The following is a 13,744-nucleotide window of genomic DNA, read 5'->3' as shown; positions in this document are numbered from 1 at the left end:
TTTTTTTGTATAAAAATGTTAAAAAATATATTAACATAATTTATAATAATATTATTTATAATAATATTCTGGAATCTTTTGGAGCCACATAAAGTGTCTCACTTTAATCATATCATTCTTTTTTGATGATTTGTGTATTGATAAAACTGCTTTCTAAACTGAACGCTACCTGTTCCATATTGTTAAGCTGATTCATTCATTAAAAAATCTTAATTTATTTCAACATTCTTCTTCTTGCCATTGTTATAAAATCAAGATATTAGTAAAACATAGATTTAACTAAGGATGACCAAAAGTGTTTTAAAATTAAAGAATAGTGAAATAATTATATATAAACATGATTATTTGATATCTTTTCTACATCTATGTATTTTAAATATTAACAATATGATATAAAATGTATTTTTATGAGTATTAAGATATATTAAAATTAATTCTGTAATTTATTCTCTAAATGAATGATAAATTGAATAATTTAAATAATAGAATGTATATAATTAATTTTGTATTTACTGAAATAATTAAATATATGAATTATATATATAAAATTAATAATTAAATAGACGAATATCTTTCAAACTCAGCATATCCTGTATCTAATTGTAATCCGACAATATCATGATTTTTTTAAAACCAGTATTGAAATATATTCCGTACCGTATAATGCCATTGCTATTTTTCTTTTTTTTCCATCAAAGCGTGGAAAAAAATATTAAGATATTTTTGAATACTGATGTCGGTCTTGATTAGTCCAATAACAACATTTCTGTAATTACGTTTACATTTACAATAGTCAATTTTATCAACCGGCTTTAACAAGATCGCAGATAGGATCTTATTGACATTTTTTTGATCACAAACTTTTCGTAATCAGCTGAATGGATAATTTCGGCGGATTATTTCGAGGATAATTTCATTCGCCGCGCGTAAGGACATTGCGGCGGCACGGTACGTCCTCATTAAGAGGCAAAAATTAAGGGCCTTGTTAGGGGTGGTAAATCGGGATCCTTTATTTTGTTCCACTCCTTCCACCTTTCTTTCTTTTACCGCGTTCGCCGATCTTTTTCCTTCCATCCTGCTCGTTCTTTCGCCAAATCTTGTTCTTTTTGTTCTCCACCCCTTCCTCTTTTGCCAACGAGATGTTCACTCGTTCGAGAGCGCAAGTCCATGAGGTCCTGGGATCGATTCTCGGCTCAGCAGGAGAGGCTCCTCCTACCATGACGGCCATCTTGCAACCAGCAAGTCTCACTATATCACATCACACTTCACTGCATCGAAGTTGCATACTTATATCCAGCTATACGCTCGTATCCTCGGACCATCCCGTTTTGGTCCCTAATCGACATTTCCCTAGTGATGTCCATACATGCTGTCATATTTTTGTCGGAAAATGGTCGTTTAATTAAAAAAGGTATTATTGCAATAAATTATTAATTTCTAGGACGTACAAAATATTTTTTTTTTAATTTAGCATCTTATAAAAATGATAGTAAATATTTCCGCGAAATATGTAAGTTAATTGCTGCATATGGAAAATAAATTTAATATTGTATTTTAGATAAATAAATTATAACATCATAGATAAATAAATATATAATTATTTCTTTTTTTAAACTTCGATCCGAAGGAATTGATAATAGAAGCGCGTTCTTATTTTTGTTGCAGGTGCTGAAGTATTGCGACCACTTACATGGAAAATGGTACTTTTCCGAAGTACGCGCAATTTTCTCGCGACGATACCTGCTGCAAAATGTGGCCATCGAAATCTTTCTCGCCAGCAGAAGTAAGTAATTCCTTTCGTTTCGCTCGTCCTCAATCAGCGCGTCGCTTTCGAACGAGAGCGCATTCCGTTTCTTGTTCAAACTCCGCGAGCCCTTATTTCGCGCGACAAAGACACGATTTAATCTGCCGAATAGCAGCGGAATCCCGAGCTCGCCGCAAGGTGTGCGCGCGCGTATTACTTTTTACATAATAAATATCTCGCCCGCATTACGGTATGCCTTTTTCTAAGATCGGTATATTATTTAATCCTCTAAGCACACCTGCTGCCGTTTCTGTACAACATACACCGTAAATGTAATTTAACATATAATGAAGATTGTAAACTCTATATTTTCGACAAATACCGTCATCTTTAATTAATATAAAGCCGCTAAATTTATTCTACATATTACTAATTTAATGACAAATATTTATGATCCTAAAATTTCGCATTGAAGCATTAATTACCAATAACGCTTTTTAATTACCAATAAACATTTTTGTTAACAAGTCTTTGTTTATCCGGGCGGATCGTCGTATCCTATAACACACAAGCGATATGCGAGAGAATTATTTATACCTGTCTCACGAGGACTCCACTATCCCGCTGATTATTTCTCCGAGGCGCAGATAAATTCCCGGGTCTTCTCCGATTCTAATCTGATCTCGACTTTCGATGCGTCGCGCGGAGACGTTAACGGTGGAATGTCATCCCTGCGAGGAGCCTTCGTCGTTCATTAAAAAATCAGTTGAAACGCGCGTTCATTAGCCCGATGTCGGAGAACACGTTGGATCGCGTCTTTTCTCGCGATAAATCGTCGAACAATAAAATCGAGAATGAGTTATTTTATACCGCGATACAACTTTCAATCGGCCGATCACCATATGTTTGTGGCCACCATGCTACGGTCACTCAAAATTATCAATATTTATGAAGACGTTTTCTTGTTTTCGAACGTAATAGCTGTCAATCCTGCCTAGATAATTCTCTTATACCGCTTCTTCACACATTATCTTATGTCCGCTCACATAGATATGCAAGATATGCATTATCGGACGGTTCGATATACCATTGGAAATAAGGAAACAGTTTTTGCAATAAAGTGTATGACTACATTTGATGCTGGAGCATCTGCGCTTATCGGTAATATGCGCAATACCAGCATGAATTTAAAGAAGAACAGCTGAAGAGGATATTGAATATTTTATAAACAAGTGTACACAAGAAATATTATAAAAATTTAATGCATATGGAGTTGTCAGAAAAGTCGATTTAGATTACTTAAATTGAAAATGTTTTTATATACGATATACATAAAAAAATAAATGTAGATCAACATCTATTCTTTGTTTAAAAGAAAGAAAAATATCAACTTTTCGTAAAAAAGGTTTCATCATTTAACGTTTAATTAACTACATACTAAATATACACATAGAGTTGAACGATTAAATATCCTTCATTTTAATTGATATCACACATATTACTTTCTATACAAACAATTTTCTAAATTACAAGGAAGTATTTATGGTACTCGTCTTCTCGTGTACTACTCTTAAATTTTCGAGAGAACGTCGCAAACGAATTTTAAACGATTAAATCCTTTCTTCACTTTTTAATATCATTCGGTAAATTACAAGCTAATTTGAATCTATAAATTGATTGGAAATATTATTATACAATAAATTACACTTATACTTATTAATTTATCTCCTTGCAGCATGATACATCTTAATAGTGTATATTAATATAATTATAATTAAATAATGATAGTCTTATGACATCCAAAAGACTAATATTAACGCGCTTTATATCTTTATCATATAACATCTCTTCATTAAACTATAACCTTAATCATTCTCATAAATATATGTCAATCTCAGAAATTTAAACAATATACTATAAAAACAGGAATCCGCTCTTATTCATCCTCTAAATGATTGACATAGCTAGGAAATCAGCTAGGCTCTCTTATAATTTGCCTTTTAACGCCTTTTTGTCCACAGCCTCGATCCTGTTTGCGTTCTCGGACGGTGCGACGGTGAAAAAGATGATCAAGGCGCTACCGCGAGTCGGCGTTGGCATCAAATACGGGATACCCCAGACTAGGTAAGCGATAACTACCTAGATATTGCGAAGAAGGAAGCGCTTCTGTCATTCCTTAGGGATCCGAGGACCTCGAGGAGTCTGTTCCCAAACATGTTCGTCACATTCCCCCGTTTCTTTGTCCTTTTCGGTAAAGCGATTCCAGGGACGGATTCTCTCGAGAGAGGCACTTCTATAAATATTTATCAGAGATTATACAGTAGCATATAAATACGAATGTGTAAATTAGACGTAATTAGTGAACTCAGTTGAGAAGAAAATTGGGATAGAAAATTATTTATTATGTTAGATAATGCTTCAGCATGTTGACTTTCGAAAGTGAAAATAAATATTGGCTATAATAAGTGCTAAAAAATGATAATATATTTACAATATTTTAATTGCATATTTATATATTATATATATCTACTATACTTGTAAATATATGTTTTGCTTAGTACATTTTTCTAAGCGATACGCGAAATAATGTATTATTTATAAGGTACTTATATTATCTCTACTATTTTGCTAAACATCGTGAGGCAACCAGATATCGTTGAATTTGCAAACTAAATATATATTGAGAAATCAAACCATTCATATGTAGCAACAGTGAAAGTTTATATATATATATATATATATATATATATATTTTCATAGATTTATTTTATATTTTACATATCTATTTCATATTTTTCTCATAAGACATCGAACTTTATTGCACCTGAAAGAACAATAGTATGACAATATGAGCGAATATACCTAATGAAAGATAGCAAGAGTGCAAATTCGTTCCTGCGTTCTCGTATTCGCGAACATCCTAAGAGAGACAAAGATCCTTACAGGATACCAAGCCTTCTATAGGTTGGCGAGAGTTGGCGGCGACAACAGAGGTTCGCGTATCCTTGCTTTGACTCATCCATTAGAGCTCTCCTACATACGAGATAGTCGGCGAGAAGGATACATCGGCCATAAATATACGACAGCGAAACTCTGACGTTACTGATCCGAGGAGAGAATTCCTGGCTAAGAAAAAAAAGAAAATAATTCGCCGATATATAAAACGCGAAACCGCGCGTTGTAATGAAACAAAAATTGCGCTGCATGAAAATAAATTCGTAAATAAGAAAACTTCTTAATTAACGTTTAATTTAACTCACATATTATTTTGATCCGCATATTATTTTGACATCTTAAAGAAATATTACATTTATCGTTCATAATTAATTTTAAAATTACACTTGTAGAAGTTTAAAGTATGCATAAAATTTTATCGCTCTCTTCTCAATTTTATCAATTTTAGTTATCAAAATATTCTTATATAACGGTATATTTAATATAATATAAATTCGTTTATATGAATGAATTCGGAAGAATAATGTCGAGCATAATGTCGAAAAGTATATAGCTGCTAACATACAATCGTAAAAAGTTATATTTAATTTAGCCACTTTGATCTGATGTAATGAATTAGTATACAGTCTTAATTAGTAGAAGATTCTACTACGATTATACATATATTTACAAAAGTATCGGAATTTTGAGCAGCGCCAAAATATCAAGGATATAATTTTAGTCTAAAAATATTAGCGTTTATCTTTATTTATTAACACTGTCATAAATCGATAGTAATTAGGCATTTCCTTTAGCATATCAGTTACATGTTAATTTACATCTACCGACCTTGCTGAGAACATTAATCTACTCCACAGGCAGCGCGAATAGGATGTAGAATCTTATAATCAAAAGCTTCATCCAGGCAGGACAAGTCGTTGTATATTTTTTACATATACCTCACATACATTTATTTTAATTACATTTGGATTATTCTATGAAAAAAAAATCTAAAATATTTTGTACTTGAAATCTTTTCACATTAAAGAGAAAGAGATTGCATCTCGACAATTATATGCTTAAGAATTGCAGTCGGTAATTTCGCCGATCGCCGATTGCAATGGAAGTTTTCACGCTTGCATGAAATTTATGCGAGATCTGCGTCCCAAGGGTTGAATTTATGCGTCCGGTCGTCATCGTGCGCGCTCTTTTAACGTACATCCCAAGGATGCACGCCCGTTAAAGTCCTCGTATAAATCCTAAATCAACGATCTCCGCGTTCATAAAGTCGCGCGACACAAACTTTATGGCGCGAACGCGAAGTACGGCGAACGCGTTCTAACGTAATTGCTCTTATGAATTGAGAACGACTGCGGTCTTAATTGCGTATCAAAGCCGATGCAAAGCCTGCTCGTTTGATTTGGCAATTAAAGCGACGCGTCTCGCACACTGTGGTCTGCAATTTGGCATGTAATTATGCCAGTTTCGCGCGAAACTGTAAGTCCTTTAGTCGTTTCGATTACGTATACTTCATTGTTGGCACGTGCAGCTTCCATAATTACATGCATATGAATGCTCTTATTTCCATGCGTCCATATGTAACCTTTTATGCTTCGAGCAGATATTTTAGATGACGATAAAAATAGGTTGAAAGTAAATTGAATATATTAATTATGAAGCCGTTAAAATGACATTAATGAGTAGAAAACGTTGCTATTATTAACACGATGACAGAATTAAGAAAAAAAATTATCGAGTAAATCTGTTATTTGCTTACCGCTTCTATTAGAATATTTAGGCAACTGAAAATTTATTATACTTATGTTACATTAATTATATATAAACAGTTTAGGTTTGAATATGTTTATATGGATATTATAATTTGTAAAACCTAATTTATTTTACAGACGAGCATCGTTGATGTCACCGCGACAATTGATGAGAAGCTCCAATATGACACAAAAGTGGCAGCGTCGAGAAATTTCGAACTTCGAGTATCTAATGTTCCTGAACACAATTGCCGGTAAGTGTATACCTCTTTACACGAATAAAATAATCGAGCGCGTGGTGGTTTGCACGAATGCCGATAGAGAAATTTCCAGAATGAAAGTAGCGAAGATGTCGGGTTTTTTTATGGTTTGCGCACGGACGGATGGAGACTGTCGCGCCGCATTAGGGATGTTCTCAATCAGCCCTGTGTTCCGTTAGCTACCCCATGCGAGTAATCCCGACCTCGTGGGCCCCGGTAATCCTCTCCCAAGGGACCCACCACCACCATCACCACCATCCCTCTTGCTCCGCTTTGCCGAGGGCGAAATGAAGGCGCGTCTTTGTTTCTCTTCGGTTTAATATCCGCTCCCTCGCGCGCTCATCGAACCAAATCACGAAATTCGAGACGCCGCCGGTCTCGTGCACTTTTTAATGGGACAGCTCGGACGCCCCTTCACAGATCACCCAGCCGAGCGCATCGCCACGGTATTCCAAATCACCTTGTTGGCATTTACTAATTTTTTTCCTTTTTCTTCGAACGCGATTCTTATCGAAGATTTAACGATACGTTTACGCGCGATATCAGGTTTCTACTCACCGCGTGCTTTTATTTATCTCGTACCTGTGCACGATGGGATAGAATTAATCTTTTATTTCACGGAAGAGAGAATTCAATGCGCGGATCATTTGTCTTTAATATTACACGTATGAAGCTTAGGAGAAGAGAAACACAAACGTATCATCAAACGATTCTCTTCACGTGCCGCGAGGTTCATCGACTCCCGGGAGTGATCGATCTCTCTCGGCAGTCCTTCTCTCCCCAGGCAAAGGTTCCTTCGATAATAATCGTCGGCGCGCACGCACGATAGTGCGTCCGGGCGGCAAGTTGCGATCGTCGCTGATCGCAAGGATATTAACCGGCCGCGATTCTCGTAAAACGAGAGTCGGTTTTTTGACCGCTCTCTCGCCCAAGTTGTAAGTTATACCGTCCGCGTGGGATTTATGCGCGCCCACGCACGCACACACGGTGCGTGCTTTAATGACGGCGATGAGCACGGACGCGTAATTATTCGCATTTTGGCGCAGCGCGCCGCGATTGCCCGGAGGTGGCCGCGCCGCGTATTTACGACGGTTATATATTAATTGCTTGAATAAATAGCCGTGGGTAGCGATGCAACGGCGAGGGAACGGAACGGCCGCGAAGGCGGCGAAGGTATAAGAGAATCGAAAACGAACCGGTCGGACTCCCGCATCCCGATATCGCGAGGGTTTATTTGCTCGCGCCCGCGCATCGGTTTATTAAAAATTAATGACAGCGAATCCGATGTAAATACGATAGCCCGCACCGCCGGTGTATGTACAGGCTGGACTCACGAAGAACGATCGCCGCCGATCGATGTTTCTTTCCTGTGAAAGAGAGAGAAGCGCAAACGAGATGTGTTATCGGAGTAAGAATGACAAATGGTTTTTGCATCAAAAATATCTTGATAGTCCGAAATTGTTTGAGAAACTTCTCTCATGTTTGGAGAATAGTTTTACAACACATTTCGCGTGAAAATGCGAAAAGCAGAGAACAATATTAATTGGTTTTGTTTTTTTATTATAGGGAATTATATGTTAATCGTGATCCTAAGTTTCATTCTCTTTTCGATGTGTGCAATTTCTTCAGGTGCATTTCTTCTTATTTTACAACGATATTTTTCATTTCTTTGCATTCATTTTATAATCGCATCTCGTGGATCAATCTTTATAATTTAATAAAAAAATCTAGTACCTATATTTTTTCAAATAATTATAAAAGTATACAAATAAAACGCGTCGTATACAGATATGACGTGAACCATTAGTTAATTGATATTATTCCGGTATATTGTACAATAAATAGTATATTGACGTACCAGTATTTCTCTGTATAACTGCCGCATTTATTTCCCAAAATGTATGCGGTTCGTTTCATATACGCCGAATCAGGGACCTTTTCGTCCCAGGTAGTTGCCAACAGGTCGTCGCCTTCGTTTTCGATCGTATCTAGACTCTGGTTCTGGTTTGCAGTGAATTATTACCAAGGATGCAGTGACAGCGAGATAAAACGACCGACCCATCGAACCATTAGTACACACATGTCTATAATTACATGCACAAAAGCAGTTTACTCCAATCGACGTAAACTCAATGGCCTACGATTATTCTCGTTAATTAAATTACGCGTGGTGAGTTATGCGAATGAAAAAAAAATGAATATAAATCCAAAAGACTTGTTAAAAATTATTTTATTTATTGATAATTATGCCATTATCTCGTTTGGTAAAATTTTTCCGAATATCGTTCGTATTTCTTCCGGATCGAGGAAGGAAGATCCGAATCCCTAGAACGAGAGAAGCGAGCGGATAGAAGGGTGTGTGTGTGTCGCGAACATTCCGCTGTCGAGGCGCGTTCCACGAGCGCTCACTCACGCCGACGCTACCATTAATAATCACTTTGATGCATAACGCGGCCTCGCTATTATTTACGCTCGGCCGTCGCTCGCGCCGGCCCCCACGATTTACAGGCGTATTGTAGAGACGGAGGGACTTATGTAGCGGCAGGCGCGGTACGACTTTGCCGTTGCATCGCCTTTTTTTTTCGTCGGGAATTAAGTATCCGACCGACGAGTTCGTTCTTGAAGATGGCTCAGCTTGGCGGATCCCGTGTCAGTTCGCGATGTCGCAGCTCGGTGATAAATAACGAGGCAGAGTCGATACCTCGAGAAATACGCTCTAGTAAAATACAATGGATCAAATAGCTTTTTTCTTTTAAAAAAAATGTAACAAAATTGCATATTAGCTTTTATTTTATACATTTTGTATTATATTATTTGTTAAACAATATATAGTAATATAATATTTAATTTTGTCATACTTAATTATCTAATTACTTCTTTCGCGCGATTACGGCGAATAAGAGCATTTCGGCGAATGGGATCGTTTCTTCGCAAGAGAAAACGGAGCAACGAGGGAGGACAGTAACACACGTGTATCCGTCATGAGGGCGCCGAGTGACAAACTCGCTGACGTGCTTTAATTAGCGACAGGGAAAGAGATTAGAACTCAGCCTTGGGACTCGGCGTTGCCGTCACTAATGCACCTCGGGATATGGGATTCCGTGGAGCTCTCGGGAAGGGAGCGAGCACGAGTGAGATCTCTGGGAGTGACAATTTCAGGAGCGATTAGCCGTCACGCTCTGAGTTATGCGCTTACTAAACGGCGCGACGCGCCCCATTGAACCGCGCACGACGCGTTTTTCTTAAAAATAGAATTACGATCTCTCGTGGCCGCTTTCATCGCTCCTCAGTTAACGGCTGGAGAGGAGTGACCGTAGTTGAGACGCAGGGTCAAGTCGAGGAAAAAAGTAGGCCGGCGATTATCCGCATTAAAAGCCGAACGCGCAATCTTCTCGTCTTCTATTCTTGGCAATGTATATGAGAAATTTAATTTAAGCATCCTTACTACCCTCCAGGACTTCTTCGTTCTTTCTTTCGCCCGAGATGCTGAGCGATGATTTAGATCGCGCGAGAAGAGAAAAAGCGCATGTATAATCGTAGCTTTGTCGAAATGTTGAAGGAAGCTTGCATTGATATTTATCGACAATGTGAAATAAATTGTATATAATGCAAAGAAATAATTTGCTCTTAATTTTAATGAAAATATATTTGTATTTTCAGGTCGCACGTACAATGATTTGAATCAGTATCCCGTATTTCCTTGGGTGTTGACAAATTACGAGACGAAGGAACTTGATCTCAGCTTACCGAGTAATTATCGAGATTTGTCAAAGGTATAGTATCAATAATTCTTCGTAAAATTTACATATGCACATTTTATATGACAATAAGAAAGATATTGTTTTTATTTTTTCATGCATGTCGTATACGAAATACATCGATGTCTAAAATATTGCGGCAAGAGTTTATACAAGAACGTTCACATTTTTTTCCAGCCGATTGGAGCATTAAATCCAAACAGAAGAGCTTATTTCGAGGAACGATTTCAAGGTTGGGAACACGACACTATACCACCTTTCCATTATGGCACGCATTATTCTACAGCGGCCTTTGTTTTAAATTGGATGATACGTGTGGTAAGTATTTTATTTTATTTTATGAAAGTTACATATTTGATTCGACAAAACATTACTCGCAATTTTGCTTCGCCTATTTAATCTGTGAAAAACGGATAGCATATTTTTCCAATAATTAGCATTCAAATATTTATCAGATAGAATGTATTTATTACCTCTATAAAAATAATTCTCGCTAAATACTCTCTGATTAGCACTGTCACGTCAGTTCATTTATAAACGTTGAACTAAAGTTTAATTTAACGATATAAAACCGGGTCTTTATTTATGTAATGGGCGTATAATTAACTTTCAATCGCTGATTTTTAGTCTTTCTACTTACGAAGCGTGTCCAGTCTACACCATAAATTTAAGCGACACTTTTAGTACTGCGTGCACACTAATTTGGGATCGTCGAAACGCCCTCGTGCCAACGACGCCCGCCTTCTCGTTAAATATACACATTTGTTTTCTGTTGCATTTCCTCGTTCACTTAAAGTTCAGAACGTAATTGAAAAACGTCTTCATTTTCCTTTGTTCTTTCTAAAACGGCGTATGTTTATATAGCAATGTTACTTCGTTGTATATAAATTGTCATTTTCCTATGTTTCATATATCGTCAATTTATATCACTCTTGGATTTGTATATATTTAATCAACTTTATATATTTAAACATGTTTGTATTTATATTACTGCATACATTTAAATGCAATTTTAATATATAATATACTCAATTATTTATTCGCTGATTAATGTTTCAGCGCATTAAAACACGTTGAAATATCACATCCCAAACAATTTATATATCTATAACTACTGTGTTTGTCCGCTGGAGAGACACGTTAACGACCTTGTTATATCTTTATTATATCTCAGGATCTTACCATAAAATCCAAAGAAATAGTTTGAAACTTGGTATGTAACGCGAACCGCTCCCATTAAGTTGCAAAAATTGATTTTATGCCCACGCTTTCGCGTGCCGCAGTACAAAAGTGCATCGATAATGTGTGTGGCCTTTCACCAGCGTCTATTCGCTCTGTCAACGAAACGGATGACTGACCGAGAATGAGAAGGGCTCCCGCAAGAGCCTTGTACGCACACAAAGGGCCGTCAAAGTATCTCTCTAAGGGTGCGTTCCGTTATGCACTGCAAGTACTGGCACTATGACGTCATGCAAGTGTACTGTTGACAGCGTTCCTTTTTAATTTTGTGCACTTTGAAGCTACTGCAAAATAGTAAAACGGAACGCACTACAGTACGCTTTCAGCAGACTTTTAACTAACCTTTTTCGCTAATAATCATCGAGTGAAAAATTGGTGAAATGGATAATACCATTATTGCATTAATTACATATAATTTAATCGAGAATATATATGATTCGAGTGAGTCATCAAGTGAAAGCGATTTGGAAATGGAATTAATAAATGAAATGAGACGACAAATTAAAATACCTAGAATAAAATGTAAAAATTACGTTAAAAATATTGTATCATTATATTCAGATATGGAATTTAAAAGTTAGTTCCATCGTACACATGGAGGTAGCCATCTTGATTACTGCGAGTGCTTTACCTCGCCAGTTGCAGTAATCGCAACAGGAAATAACGTCAAAATTAATGACGTCATATACTCATGATAGTACTTTCGCAGTGCACTGCTATCTATATCGGAACGCTATTGGTAGTACTGTCAGTACTTGCAGTGCATAACGGAACGCACCCTAAGTGGCGGTTTAGAACTACGCCGCCTTTTCTACGCCCCTGTCGCACTTTATGCTTCTACGTTTATCGTTATTGACGTTCTGCCGGATTAATGTGCTTGATTTACGTTAGGCTCGACTTAGAGTTCTCTAAAATGAGCCTCTCTGCCCTGTTTGTTAAATAAATTATTTTTTACACGTGTGTACGCAGGAACCGATGACAACTATGTTCTTGGCGTTGCAAGGCGGCAAATTCGATCACCCCAACAGGCTTTTTTCGTCTATCGCGCTCTCGTGGAAGAACTGCCAGCGTGATACGTCCGACGTTAAGGTTCGTTGCATTTAATTAAGATACTCGTAGAATTTACATTTCAGCCACGCCTCGGTGCGTCTAGTCGCATCTTTAGTGTTATCTTCATTGCATAAATTTTCTATCGTACGCGTCGCTTTTATACCGGAGATATACCGAGGATTTATTGACGGGACCATAAATTCGTCTTCTCATTAACAGGAGTTAATTCCGGAGTTCTTCTTTCTGCCGGAAATGCTGGTAAACAGCAATCGCTATCGTTTGGGCAGGCAGGAAGATGGTAGCGCGGTCGGTGATGTTGAATTGCCACCTTGGGCTTCGTCTCCCGAAGAATTTATACGTATAAATCGAATGGTATGAAATCTTATCTTTTTTCAAGTTTACGTTCAGGTTAAATTAATGTTACAAATTAAGTTAAAAATAATACCCAAGTAATACATGTACATATTTTCTTTTTACAATAAAATTGCATCTTCTCAGGCACTCGAGTCCGAGTTCGTATCTTGTCAATTACATCAATGGATCGACCTGATATTCGGTTACAAGCAGAAAGGTAAGATTAATTTAAAAATTGATAATTTATCAAATTTTCTACAATTATTAAAAATTACAATAGCTTTTTCTATAAATATATGTAAATCCATTACATATCTGGCATTTACATACGTCAAATATCGAAATAAAGAGAATCTCTGTCATTTTATATATAAATTAATGGAATTTTATTGAGATATATATCTCTATGCCTATCGCGAAATCGTTTTTGGCGTCAAGTTCAGACGATAACCCATGAATTGAGTCAATAATGCGCACAATGGCAGGCGCCGTTCGCGAATACCCTAGGATTGCGCCTTGGGTGTTGAGACAGAAGCAGTCGAGTCAAATTAGATTTCCACCGATGGTAATTGCGGATGGCGCCTCTATATCCGGCGCTTCCCCGAAGATGCTGTCCCAGCATCGGGAGGGCAGCGA

The 13,744-nt window shown here is 37.1% G+C and overlaps 1 protein-coding gene across 1 annotated transcript in view; it reads left to right on the top strand.

Annotated features, from left to right (window-relative positions):
* The window catches only part of rg (A kinase anchor protein rugose), a 319,999-nt gene that overhangs the window by 298,706 nt on the left and 7,549 nt on the right, over positions 1-13,744 (top strand). Inside the window, 8 exon segments of the mRNA XM_085488562.1 lie at positions 1,666-1,783; positions 3,766-3,868; positions 6,586-6,701; positions 10,368-10,480; positions 10,643-10,783; positions 12,674-12,793; positions 12,974-13,126; positions 13,253-13,325. Coding sequence (XP_085344688.1) covers positions 1,666-1,783; positions 3,766-3,868; positions 6,586-6,701; positions 10,368-10,480; positions 10,643-10,783; positions 12,674-12,793; positions 12,974-13,126; positions 13,253-13,325 — 937 coding nt within the window.

This window comes from Nylanderia fulva, unplaced genomic scaffold, assembly GCF_048542155.1.
Source record: "Nylanderia fulva isolate GAGA-0341 unplaced genomic scaffold, ASM4854215v1 Scaffold7, whole genome shotgun sequence".
In the NCBI taxonomy this organism is placed as follows: Eukaryota; Metazoa; Arthropoda; class Insecta; order Hymenoptera; family Formicidae; genus Nylanderia; species Nylanderia fulva.
The sequence above is the reverse complement of the archived record's forward strand: the minus strand, read 5'-3'. Positions and strand labels throughout refer to the sequence as shown.